The 13676-nt window shown below is 46.1% G+C and overlaps 1 protein-coding gene across 1 annotated transcript in view; it reads right to left on the bottom strand.

The window, feature by feature from the left end:
• Eogt (EGF domain specific O-linked N-acetylglucosamine transferase) overlaps window positions 1-13371 on the bottom strand; it is a 33737-nt gene extending 20366 nt beyond the window's left edge. Inside the window, exons 1-9 of the mRNA XM_059258261.1 lie at window positions 13269-13371; window positions 12511-12736; window positions 11844-11897; window positions 10032-10255; window positions 8786-8886; window positions 7682-7790; window positions 3971-4065; window positions 3085-3189; window positions 154-260 (exon numbers count right to left, since the gene is read on the bottom strand). Coding sequence (XP_059114244.1) covers window positions 154-260; window positions 3085-3189; window positions 3971-4065; window positions 7682-7790; window positions 8786-8886; window positions 10032-10241 — 727 coding nt within the window. The 5' untranslated portion in view covers window positions 10242-10255; window positions 11844-11897; window positions 12511-12736; window positions 13269-13371. The remainder of the gene's footprint in view (window positions 1-153; window positions 261-3084; window positions 3190-3970; window positions 4066-7681; window positions 7791-8785; window positions 8887-10031; window positions 10256-11843; window positions 11898-12510; window positions 12737-13268) is intronic.
• Between the last annotated feature and the right edge of the window lie 305 nt (window positions 13372-13676).

Genomic DNA, 13676 nt, shown 5'->3' on the forward strand with positions numbered 1-13676 from the left:
TCTACTGGCCTCCACGGGCGCTGCATGAATGTGGAGCACAGATATACATGCCGGCAAAATACCCATACACATAAAATAAAAACAAACAAATCCTTTTCTTAAAAAATAGATGCACCAATCAATACACAAGAAACATACAAAGTGACTTCTCACCTGCATCTAATTTCATGAAATATGTTGGTTTTTCAACAACGATGTCACATTTAGCATCTTCTATAGGCCTGAAATTGAGCTGAGTGTAGCCTTGCAGTTCAGCAAACCTGGAATTATGAATTGTGACATAATTTGAAAGTGATTCTTCCAAATGTCCTGTTGCAACACCATAACCTGGAACCTGCCCCTGAGGCAGATTTATTTCCAGTATAAAGCGGTCCTACGGAGTACCTTCCCTAATTTGCTGACATTACAGACTCTGACATTAACTTTAATGCTGAGACAGGAACAAAAACGCTTTCAAAATTCAGCCTGACTCATAAGACAGTTCAATTGGGAAGCCACCACAAAATGAAAAAGACTGATGAATTAATAGAGATTCAACAAGGTGTCCTGTCATTTAGGGGCTTAAAGGAAAAGATGTGTAGACATTAGAAACTTGCACAGTAGACATCTTGGATTCTGAGACAGATCATATTTCAAGACCATCTAGAGCCCCAGAAGGATAGAAGGCAAGAAAGCTTCCCTGCAGATTGAGAAACATCTGTGGAAGCCTCGGGTACAATTTTCATCCAAATAAATGACAAACACCACCATGTGAAGAGGAATGTCTAACTAACTAAAGGTCACCAGCAGCCCTCTGTGAGATCGTAACTCATGTGAAATATATCAAACAGAATCATTCAGGACACAATGTGAAAACACGGCGGTGGTTTAGGACCCATTCATGAGCCTCTGTCCCTCCCTCCCCTTTTCCTGTCTCTCCTTCCCTTCTTATATACAAATGAGCTCTCTCCCTGCATCACACAGAGGTCAGAGGCTGATGCCAGGATGGCTTCCTCAATCACTTCTCCACCTTATTGCTTTTAGGCAGGGTCTCTCTCCGAACCTGGACCTTGCAAGTTCAGCAAGACTGACCAGACAGTGAGCCATCAAGGTTACAGATGTGCACCACTGTGCCTGGGTGTTTTATGTGGGTGCTGAGGATTAGAACTCAGGGTCTCATGCTTCAGCAGCAAGCACTTAAGCCCCACTAAGCTGCCTCCCCAGCCACAAGAGTTCCTTATTACTTCTCCCTTCAAAAGGTGGAAGTGATAAACATGATAGCGTGTACCTGTAATCCCAGCACTTGAGAAGCTGAGGCAGGAGGACCACAAGTTCCAGGTCATACTGGGTTATTATTTAAAAAAAAAAAACAAAAAAAACAACTTTTTTTAAGAAGAAGAAAGAAGGGCTGGAGAGATGGCTTAGTGGTTAAGAATGCTGGCTGCTCTTCCAGAGGACCTGGGTTCAATTCCCAGAACCCATATGGCAGCTCACAACTGTCCATAACTCCAGTTCCAGAGGATCTGATACCTTCACATCAATGTACATAAAATAAATAAGCTAAATAATTTTTTTAAAAGACGACAAAGAAAGAAAAGAAATGGAAATTCATGCCCCCCCAAGCCCGGAATATGGTCATAGCTCAATGGCTTACTTCTAACCAACAGAACACAGTAGCCTGTCACTGCTGAAGTTAGGTTACACAACACTGCAGCTTCCAGGGAAGACATGTGCTCTGGAGGAAGATGGCTGCCATGCTGTGTGTGAGTAGCACTACCAAGAGACCCATAGAGGGAAAACTGAATCCTCCAGCCCAGAGTCAGAAAGAAACCTAGACTCCGAGAACAGCCTGGGTGAGCTTGGAAGTCAGGTTTTGAGGCCTAGCTGGGCTTAGAGATGGTGATAGCCTCATCCAGGACAGCTTGACTGCGGCCTCACGAGGCTCTGCTGGGCTGCTCCCACTCTGACATCAGAACGGGGTGAAACACTAAATGTCATCCGCTTTATTTCAGGGTAATTTGTAACAGCAGTAAATAATAAATATAACTATGCCCTAGAGTATATCTTAGAATAATGCGTTACCCCACAACAAATAATATAATTATACCCTGAGGAACTGCAATATAGAATCAGATATCAAAATGAAGTAGGAATGAAAATGCCTTGCAGAATGGAAGAAGCATCTATTTGTAACAGTTTGCTAATTCCCCAGAAAAATGTCCAAGCAAACTGACAACTACCATACTGCCATTTTGCTCAGCATGAATGACCTGAGAAATCAACTTTACATAAGAGTAGCCCAAACGATCCTAAGGGAAATGCATGAGCTTTTGTGGATGACAGAGGATTCTGCCTCTTAATGAGGGTGGTGGTCACATGTCCCTAGACATGAGATATAAATTTTCTAAAGTACACATTTGGGGGGGAAAAAAGTGCAAATGTAAGCACAGGAGAAGCCCACGTATGTGTGGTTAATAAGACTGTATCAGTGACAGTTTCCTGGCTTTGGTAATCGTGCTGTGGTTAAATGAGACATTATCACTGCAGGAAGCTGGAGCAATGGGACGATGGGAACTCCTGCACTATGTTTAGATTTCCATGAGCCTTAAACGGTTTAAAAATAAAAACTTTTAAAGCTCAAAATCTCATCAATGGTGGTAAAAGTTGGGATGGCATCTGGCTCAGAGAGAGGAAGGTGGGGGTGCCTAGTGCCTAAAATGTTCTGCTTTTTAAGCTGAACAGAAGTTACATGGGTGGGCTTGCTTTTTCATTAGCCAGACTCTGTACTTGGGGGAGGGGTAGTACGCTTTATAAAACGTGCTTCCCAAAACACATACAGAAATTGTGAGTTAATAATACTTCATGTCAGATGATTTTTCTTTCATTTACAAACAGCAAATTGTATAGCTGCTTTTTAAATCTTATAAACCACTATTCAGTTCTGATTAAACCGAGGGATTCGTCTGCCCCCACCATTCCTCAGAAGCTCATGTCTGTACAAATTAGGTAACCTTTTCCATTTTAGAGTGCCTTCCAAGATCTGAAAATGCCAAAACAAACACAAATCCTCCAGAGACATATTTTTAGAGAAGAGAATCACGTTACCAAGACTGCAGGGGGCTTTTGCGCTGCCCTTCCGACATCAACGCATGACTGTCCAGTTTACAGTGTCCACCAACTTCACCACCCTGAAGAAAATCTTCCTTGAATCTAGTGAGTGAAAAAAACAAAAAAAAAGCTGAGCTGGAAAAATTTCTCATGACTCAAGTTGCTGGGTTGGAACTAATTTCCTAACAAATTTTTCAACAGATTTCTTATAAAAAATTATTTATTTTTATTTTACATGTATGGATGTTTTGCCTGCATGTATGTCTGTGCACCGTGTGCATGTCTGATGCCCATGGAAGCAAAAGAGGGCATCATATGCCCCCGGAACTAGAGTTAGAGGTGATGTGAACCACCACATGGGTGTTGGGAATCAAACCCAGATCCTCTGCAAGAACAGCCAGTGCTCTTAACGGCTGAGCCATCTCTCCAGCCACTGGGTTTATTTTATTTTATTTTGAGACAGGGTCTCATTGTAACCCAGGGTGACCTTAAACTCACTGTGTAGCCAAAGAGGATCACGAATTTCTTGACCCTCCCACCTTCACCTTCCGAATGCTAGGACTGCAAGCATGTATCACCATGTCTGGTGTATGTAGTGCAGGCATACTACCAACAGAGCCACATCCCCAAACCCCTCTTTGGAATGTAACTTACAAGTATGTGCTGCATAGTTTTCCTTATATATACACTATACGGAACCCAGTATACCCAGGACCCAAGTCAGCAGGGGGATCGTCAGGTAAAGGGCCCGGGTCACCCATTCCTCAACTATTCCCTAACCCTTCAACCGTTTTACTACAAAACAAACCCAAGACATAGCCCTGCACCTGGGAGTATTTCAGAACGCCATCAGTTTTGATAGCGGTCACAGCACGTTAAGTACCTGTCATGGTTTCTCTTGATGTTTCTTAAGTCCAGGTAGAGACCAGTAGCTCTGCAATACTGAAGGTACCGGGAACAAAGCAGACTTGAGTCACTCTGGAATACAATGGAGATGAGGAGAACAGTCGGCTGGGAACAGGAATGGCACTGGAAGGCCTCAGTGTGCTGCCCATGCTGACAGCGTGGTGTGTGGCCCCACTGCAGAGGGAGTCCTCCGCTGCTTCTGTGCTGACCCCACTGCAGAGGGAGTCCTCCGCTGCTTCTGTGCTGACCCCACTGCAGAGGGAGTCCTCCGCTGCTTCTGTGCTGACCCCACTGCAGAGGGAGTCCTCCGCTGCTTCTGTGCTGGCCCCACTGAAGAGGGAGTCCTCCACTGCTGACCCCACTGCAGAGGGAGTCCCCCATTGCTTCTGTGCTGACCCTACTGCAGAGGGAGTCCTCCACTGCTGACCCCACTGCAGAGGGAGTCCTCCGCTGCTTCTGTGCTGACCCCACTGCAGAGAGAGTCCTCCACTGCGGACCCCACTGCAGAGGGAGTCCCCCACTGCTTCTGTGCTGACCCCACTGCAGAGGGAGTCCTCCGCTGCTTCTGTGCTGACCCCACTGCAGAGGGAGTCCTCCGCTGCTTCTATGCTGACCCCACTGCAGAGGGAGTCCTCCACTGCTTCTGTGCTGACCCCACTGCAGAGGGAGTCCTCCGCTGCTTCTGTGCTGACCCCACTGCAGAGGGAGTCCTCCGCTGCTTCTGTGCTGACCCCACTGCAGAGGGAGTCCTCCGCTGCTTCTGTGCTGACCCCACTGCAGAGGGAGTCCTCCGCTGCTTCTGTGCGTCTGTCTCCTTCTACCAGTCTGGTCAAGGGTACTTCTGCATGTCTCCACACATTTATCTTACTATGATGATTTCCCAAATGCTCTAGTTTATCACTTCATATGTGTACACATATATGTATATGTGTGTGCATATATAATATATGTGTGTGTGTGTGTGTGTGTGTGTGTGTGTGTGTGTGTGTGTGTGTGTAGCTATACACTATATAGCTCAAGCTAGCCTTAGACTCAGGATCTCCCTCCTGCTTCAGCCCCCAAGTCCTGGGAACAGAGACAAATGTCACTATATGCTGCTTCATTAAAAAAAGAATGTATTTTTAATTTTTTAATTACATTTGTTTATGTGTGTGTGCATGTGCCTCTGTACACATGTGGAGATAAGAGGACAACTTAACAGAAGTCCATTCTTTCCTTCCGCCATACAGATGCCAGGGACTGAACTCCGGCTGTCAGGCTTGGAAACGATACCTTTACCCACTGAGCCATCTCATCAGCCCTCAAGTTCTAAAGCCAAGAACTATGTATGTGATTCACTTCAGTCCACCACCACCCCCCAAAAAAGAACAATCCTTGAGAACTATTTCTACCCCTAAGTACTGAAAAAAGCCTTTTCTAAGGAGGAGCCAAAGGAAACAAGGAAGCTGTACATGTAAGAGACATTCAAATGCAAGTCCAGACAGGCATTTTACCGACGTGAATGTGAGGCGCTTCTGCAAACGGTCCCATAAATTTTGGGGACTCTGTGTCAACAGCAAGGAAAGGCTGAGCTGTTCTAACTGAGTGAAAAGTCAACAGCCACAGCCCATCTCTCCTTCCACCAAACTAGTGTGGGCTGAAAGAGAGGGTACTTCAAGAACTTCCGCTCTGAGCTTCATTTAGGGATTAAATGCCGTTTGGTTTCCCTAAAATTTCCAGTGAAAGAGGGGCCTGAAGCTTGCCCTGTTTGTGAATCTAGTTGGTAAAAGATCCCAAATGAACTGAATGCTTGCATCCCTAAGAAATTCATGTTGAGACCCTAACTCTTGCATGGTGAGAGGTAAAGGTGCTTGTGGCCAAAGCCTGATGACCTGAGTTGTTCCCTAGAGAAAGAAAGAGGAAATCACCATGGCAGAAGTAGAGAACCAACTCCTGTAAGATGTCCGCTGACCTCCACATCTCATGAGCACATACACTAAATAAATAAGTGTAAAGATAAATCAATCATCAATCAACCCCAGCTATCAATGTGATGGGAGTAGGTAATGGAGATTTTGGGGGTTATGAGGGGAAGTCTTCACTGTGCTGGAGTGTGACATGGATTGATGAGAAGTACACACACACACACACACACACACACACACGAGAGAGAGAGAGAGAGAGAGAGAGAGAGAGAGAGAGAGAGAGAGAGAGGAGAGAGAGACAGAGACAGAGAGAGAGAGAGAGAGAGAGAGAGAGAGAGAGAGAGAGAGAGAGAGAGAGAGGGAGAGAGGGAGAGAGGGAGAAAGAGAGAGGTGCCTTTCAATTCTAAGTATACAATTGTGTAATTCTACAAGATAGCTGTGTAGCCTTGGAGAAGTTGCTTATTTTCTCTGAGGGCCCTGTTTGTCATTCTAGAAAAGAGGCCTCAGTCTGTCTGTCCTGCTGGAATAACTATGACAGTCAAATTGAAATACACACAAGACTAAACAAATATAGATCAGTAACGGTCCAGCCATAGTACTTATCCCAAACAATTGACAAATAATCTGTAGAGATGAGATTTGCCAACTTCTCTTCTTTGGCATGTGTTGGGGGGAGGTCTAAATCTAAAACTATTTTAACTGCCTCAAAATATAACTATCTGATATATATGTGAAGAGGAGGGTGGGCCTTTCAGAGGAAACAAAATGACCTATTTGGGAATATTGACTACAGCCACCCTGCCAGGAATGAAGACGTCCATTCTCTTCTTGTGCCTCTCAGATCATTGAAACAATAGTCCCCAAGGAATTGGAATTTCCTCAGGAATTTCATGTCCTGAGAAGGAAAGGGCTGAAACCTGGTGCCAGTCTGGGGTTGGGGGAAGGAAGCTATGGGGGGAGGGGAGGTGGGAAGAAAGGGGGAGGGGGGAAGGGAAGGGGGTGGGGTGGATACAGTAACTTTCTCCTAGGAAGAAATTTCCCATAGTTTTCCCAACTTGTCAGACCCCCCTTCAGAAAAGACTGAGATCAACACAGCAATGGCTCAGGACCACACTGTTCCTGGGACTGCTTTGTGACACATACCTACAGCCCTCTACTTAAACCTCAAGCTCATGGAGGACCCTGAAGATACCCTGTGTGTGTGTGTGTGTGTGTGTGTGTGTGTATGGTGGAAGGTGATATTGAGAGTCACTAAACCACTGTATTCCCCTTCCTTTCCCAATGTGACCGCACGGAATAAATCTTCCTTCTCTGCTTTTCATAAGTGCTTGCGAGTTTCTGTCCTATAGCCAATGAGTGGAATGAGTCTAGCTTGGGAGGGCTGTTAAGAGTCCAGGTTCTGGCCAGGTGGTGGCGGCACACGCCTTTAATCCCATCACTCGGGAGGCAGAGCCAGGCAGATCTCTGTGAGTTTGAGGCCCACCTGAGATACAGAGTGAGTTCCAGGAAAGGTGCAAAGCTATACAGAGAATCCCTGGCTCAAAAACAACAACAACAACAAAGAGCCCAGGCTCTGACTGTAACAACTCCCAACTCCACCCCTAGTTTCCACCTGTAAGTCTAGTACCAAGGATGAACCAGAAAGACCATGGGTCTGGAGCCAGCCTGGGCTACACAGGGAAGCTATACGGTTGGACTATCTTGTTTTTACATTACAAGCTATACAATAAAACAGATAATATTGGTTCCACCAAGCAAGCTTACTTAAGCAGCTGGACACTCACAGTTCTCTCTGGCTGACAGAGCACATGTATCTCCTCCAGCCGCTCCCGGGCATATCCAAAGTCAGCTTGCTTCCAGAACATGTCCGCAGCCGACTCCAGAGTGTCTGTCCTATTTGCAAAGAAAGAACTCTTAGGACTTGTTTTTCCCTTTTTGTTTAAACTTTATTTTATGTGGATTAGTACTTTGCCTGCATGTGTGCATGCGTGCCCCCATGTGCATGCCTGGTGCCTACAGATGTCAGAAGACGGCATCAGATTCTCTGAACCTGGAGTTATGGGTGGCTGTGAACACCATATGGGTGCTAGGAACTGAACCCAGGACCTCTACAAAGAGCAACAAGTGCTCTTAACCACTAAGCCATCTTTCCACCTACTTTCTTTTTTCTGGTCTTGGGTTTTCTTTCTATCAATTGAGTTGCTGGAAGTCTATTTGTACCTTATTTTTTACAGTATGCCATCACAGTTCCCCTCCAAATTATCACTTTGCACATAAAGATGCCAAACAAATTATTCACAATTCACAGACTATTCCTTCACATTAAAAGGCACAACAGAAATCTATGTAGTTAGGGTCATCTGGAACTGAAGAAAATAAAGTGCTGTTTACCATGTTGTCTTTGCCCAACAAAGACATGCACTTAGATTTACTAATTATATTTGACTTTCCCTTGAGCATAAATAGCTAGTCTTTATGAATCTATAAGAGGGCTGGAGAGATGGCTCAGAGGTTAAGAGCACTGACTGCCCTTCCAAAGGTCCTCAGTTCAATTCCTAGCAACCACATGGTGGCTCACAACCATCTGTAATGAGATCTGGTGCCCTCTTCTAGCCTGCAGTCATACATGCTGTATACATAATAAATAAATAAATCTTCAGAAACTTCCTATTTATCTTTTTAGCATATACAGTGTGGGGGGGTTCTATAGTCAATGTAGTTTCTCCCTCTGATAGAAGAAAAACAGTGAGATGGATTGAATTCATGACCTGGATAAGTAAATCAACATCTTCAGGAGTTACTATGTACCAGAGTCTAGCTGTGACTCAACATGCACTTCAAAGAGCACAGACACAGACAGGAGGAGGGAATTCCATGGGGAGACTTACCATCCCATGTCGACATAGCTGCAAACAGGGTAACCAAATCTAAACTCTGGTTTGCAGGATTTCTCATAACCCCAGCAGTAGTTTAGATTTTCTAGATGTTTCTAGAACATAAAATGTGTACTTTTAGAATTGTCTCCCAGCTTCCTATGGTTAGAGGAGACTCTTGGCCTTTCTTAACAGAACTTCCATATTTACATTTTACAATATACATTCATGCAACATTCTGAGATGGGCAGGCTCGAGAGTCTCCGCCATTGTCTTTACTCATTCCTCCAATATCTGCTCCATAACCAAAGCCCAGGCTCTAGTTAGACTACCACAGACAACCTGAATTAGGATTCCCTGAGGTACCTTAAGGGACTATCTTCTGTCTTTCTCAGAAAGTAAACTCTATAATCAAGCACTAGAAGGGGGGGGGGGCAAAAACAAACAAACAAAAAACCATATCCTCTGGAATTTCTGTTACTAAAAGATTCTGTAAAAAGGGTGGCTCAGTGACTTTACCCATCAATCAAGATCAGTAGCAACAGCACAAGGTCAGAGCTCCCCAGCCCCGGAGGCCAGGGCTCTTCTGCAAGGCCCAGGAACCATGGCAGTCAGATTCCATGAGCTTCCTGTGCCAGCACCATGGGAAAGGAAGTGTCTTACAATGCCCCACTTTGATCTCCAAAGCCTCCGGAGGCGTCTTAATGGGCTCTGTCTGAGCACTTTCCAAACTCACACAGTCTTACTTATTTGGAGCCAAGGCTGAGGTGTGACTACTGAAATGAAGTGCTAAGAAGCCTCCTAAGTGCCGAAAGGAGAGATGTGACATTCTTTACTTTGACAAAATGTTCTTTTCTTCCTGAAATCTCATGTGCTTCATTTTTCAGAATATGCAGATAGATTTAGCTGCCCATTAATTTTCTCTACAGTTTTAATGCTGAATTCCCTTCTTGTGAGTGGGATATGGTTTTAAGCTAATTTTCGTCCCTTAGGAATATTATACGAAATAAAAACAGTGGTTGACTCATGGCAAATGTTAAAAGCCCAGCTTTATCCATGAGTTATGAAACAGAATAACAAGCCAGCCTAAATTGCATCCTTGTATGAGTGAGAGAAAACATATGCATGAAAATGACATTATGAAACACATTGCTTTGTATGCTAACCTCAAAAATTAACCTAAAAATATAAAGGTGTAAATAAAAAAAAACAACTAAAAATGCTGACCATGAGAAAATGAATGAGAAGAAGTAAGACCTACCTTATATGGACAATGGGAATCCTCTTTGCAGACAGAGGCAATATGCCTGTTATTGTGCAAGAAGTAGGGAATGTGTTTCTCTGGGAGGCGGAGGCTGGAGTAGTCATACAGGGCTTTGCCTGGCACACTGTCAGCCTCAGAATGAGCCTCATCCTGGCCACTCAGTGGGACTTCATGAAGCAATACTCCAAAGACAAGCAGCATTAACATAGCAACCTGCAGACCTAGAGATACAATTGAAAACCTCGTCACTAATGGTGATGACAGCCACAGATGGCTGTGACTAAGAAAGCCTCTTTAGACAGGAGTGGTGGTACACACAGTTAATCCCAACACAGGCAGAGGCAGAAGGATCTCTGTGAGTTCAAAGCCAGCCAGGTCGATATCACCTTTTAGGACATGAAGTTGGGAGGCTGTTGGGAGCGAGTATGTTTGAAATACATTGCATGCGTATGTGAAATTCACAAAGAATAAATTTAAAATAGTACCTTGTTTAAAAATTTTTAAATCCTTCTTTAGGGTTGGGCATATAGCTCAGGGGTAGAGTGCTTGCCTAGCATGCATGAGGCCCTGGGTTCAATCCCCAATTCCACACAGTAAATATATAAATCCTCTTCAAACACCAAATGGCTAAGCATGATTACTATATACTCTATGTCACCAAATCATGCTTCTTTGTACACCAAATATTTACTGAGCAGTTGCTATGTGCCAAGTACTGTGCTAGGAGCAAGATACACAAGTGTGGGAAAATATATCCCACCCCAACTTGGCCTGTTTCAGAGCTGATTATCTAGAGAGACCCCAGAACTCTTCAGGCCCAGGGATGGTTCTAAAATGCTGTTGTCTTGTAAAAAAAAAAAAAAAGAAAAGAAAGAAAGAAAGAAAAGAAAAGAAATTTGCATCTGTACACATTAGTAAACAGTGGATACAGACATTGGCCTCCCTACCTCACATCCCCTTGGGTGCCCAGGGAAGAGGACCACAGATGGCTGTGACCTTGCAGATAGCAAGACGACCCCAGCTAGCAGCGCCAATGCTCCCTAGCCTGAACCACCTCCTACACCACAGAAGCCCAACCATCGATATTCCATCATCAAAGCTCAGCCACCCTGCGCCTCTCCAAGCCTCACATTTATTAGGCATACAGTAAGGTTTGCGGGTCCCCTCCCGACCCCCATCAATCGTCTGTTGTCAGTTTCTCTTACGAACTAACCATCATCAGATTTCACAAGGAAAGGATTCATTTAAAATCTCCCTATACAGGTCTGAACAAAGCATTAACATGGTGAAAAACGACAATGGTCAAGAAGTCACTGGATGTCTGCTCACCTACCCTACCCAGGAAAGGATACATCTCTTGGGTTTCTCCTACATATCCCTGACCAACTCGGCCCCTTTTACTGGCAGCAAGGCTTCTTTTTCCCTAAGTGTCTCTTCTACAAGATAACTGAGCACACCCTGGGCGTCCCACAGTAAAGTCTGGCCTTTACAAGGATGTGAGCACAACAGCTTTCAAATCAGCCTTTGCTGACCATTACACACAGGCTGCTCTGTTCAAGTTCGAGGGCTCTGGGGTCATAAAGTCAGAACCACATTGGTTCTGGGAACAAGTCCTTTGCCGGCTTGAGCAATTAACTAAAGGGGTTTCTTACTTTGGGAGTCCTGAAGAGTATGTTGTTATCCCTTGTAAGTCCAAGTTAGAATTTTTAGTTGGAACTTGGATCTAACAGTGAGTTACTAGCAATTTCATAAAATGTATAAATGCATATTGATAGAAATAATAATTACTTAGTAATGAAAATACTTAACTCTTTAATCCTTGGAATCACCCAGAAGCTGTTGATGTCCTGGATAACTTAAAACCTGAAAGAAATAAAGCACATTACCTTAAAAGCATGCCACAAGAGACCTTATTCAGCTACTATTTTAATGTAAAGGAACTACCAAGAGAGAAAATACTTTAACCAGAACACCCCTAGCCAGGGGCCCTGGTTCAGGACGCTTGATCTTCCTTACTGAATGAATACCAAATCTCTCAAAGTCAAGTCACAGCCACTGGGGCACTGGACACAGTAACCCACAGAACAGACAGATGCTAGTGGTAAGCAGGGAGAAGGTAGCCCATTCCACACCGACATCACTCAGTGCAGAACAACTGGATAATTAGCAGAGAAAACATTCCTAAAACCAGTCTGTTCCCAGTTCTCACTGCAGTAATCCTGCTTTCTGATTCCCAGGGCTACCTGGGCCAGCACCAACCTCAGGATCACAGCAGGCCACTCAGTCCTTGGACTCACCCTTTTGCTCATAAAGTCACGGCTATGACTAAGTCCTGAATTTCTGTTATCCAAATCCACTGCCCAGCAATGAGTTCTACCGGTTAACTAAACTCAGCCATTCATGGAGAAAAGCAACCCTTGGCCACGGGGAAAATCTAAAGAGGCAGATCTTGGCTTTTGCAAGGGAGGGCACGTACCCACTTGCATATGCTGGGTGATGGTGGCTGTGGGGCATGAAAGTACAACCACAGGCCCTGGCAGAAAGCCTTCCTGGAGTTGAGTCTTCTCCCAAGACTTGGCAGGGATGGGTGGATGCCCAGTTCCAGCAAATGGAAGCTTTAGTAGGTTAGGCTACTGTGTCCTTTTGCACAAAACGGCCAAGCACGCTCCACCCGTGTATGGCTTGATTGGATTTCCACAGGCCTAAAAGAGGAGGAGGAGGAAAAAGGTAAAAATCTGAACGCCGGGAAAGATGAGACCTGGGGTCACCAGGGATGACCACGTGAGTGGCTTTGGGCAGTGCTCTGCAACAGAGCCGGCAGTGGACTCAAAGACTAAAGTCCCAAGGCAGGTGAGCAGAGTGCTCAGACAGGGCTTGGCTGCCTGAGGCGCCGAGGTGGCTATCCCCCAGCTGTCTTCGGAAAGTCAACTCCTCCCTGGTGTGGAGGGGTCAGTCTCTCGTGCCCCGCAGCAGCCAGCCCTAACCCGGGCTGCTGTCCCGGCAAGCGCCCGGAATCCAGGTGTGCGGAGAAGATCTGGAGAGTGACTCCGCCCCAGCTTGGGGATCTGGGCAACAGGACAGGCCTGGCCAGGCATCGCCCTTGCCCGCGGCCACCAGCAGGCTCCGGGGGACGAGCTGAAGGCCGCGGACCCGGATCGAAGCCCCAGCATCCGGCTGTGAGCCCCCGGGGGTGCAGACGCGGGTGGGGAGCAGGCGAGAACGGCGCGGGCCCACCTGCAGCTGGTTTGTGGAGAAGCGGCGCCTGCTCCCGAGCAGCAAGGCGTCACCGCCGGCGGCCGTGCACCGGAAACCTCGGGCGCCCAAGCCGGGCCAGGGGGCGCCCGGGAGCAGCCGCGACACCTTGGCCTGGAACACCAGGGCGGAACCGAGTGACCTGGGCTACACCCAGCGGCCCGATTGTCTGGAGGGCACTGTTGGCCACCCATCAGCCAAGGCTACCGAGACAGCCTAGGACCCGCAGCCTAACCCATGCGGGACATCCGCCTGAATCCACCCCGAACTCGAGACACCCGCCTACATCCCCCCGGACGCGGGACACCCATCTCCACCTCTCCAAACGTAGGACAGCAGCCTGCATCTCCCCAAATGCGGGACACCTGCCTACAAGTCCTTGGCGGCTGT

The sequence above is a fragment of the Peromyscus eremicus genome, chromosome 3, assembly GCF_949786415.1.
Source record: "Peromyscus eremicus chromosome 3, PerEre_H2_v1, whole genome shotgun sequence".
NCBI lineage: Eukaryota > Metazoa > Chordata > Mammalia > Rodentia > Cricetidae > Peromyscus > Peromyscus eremicus.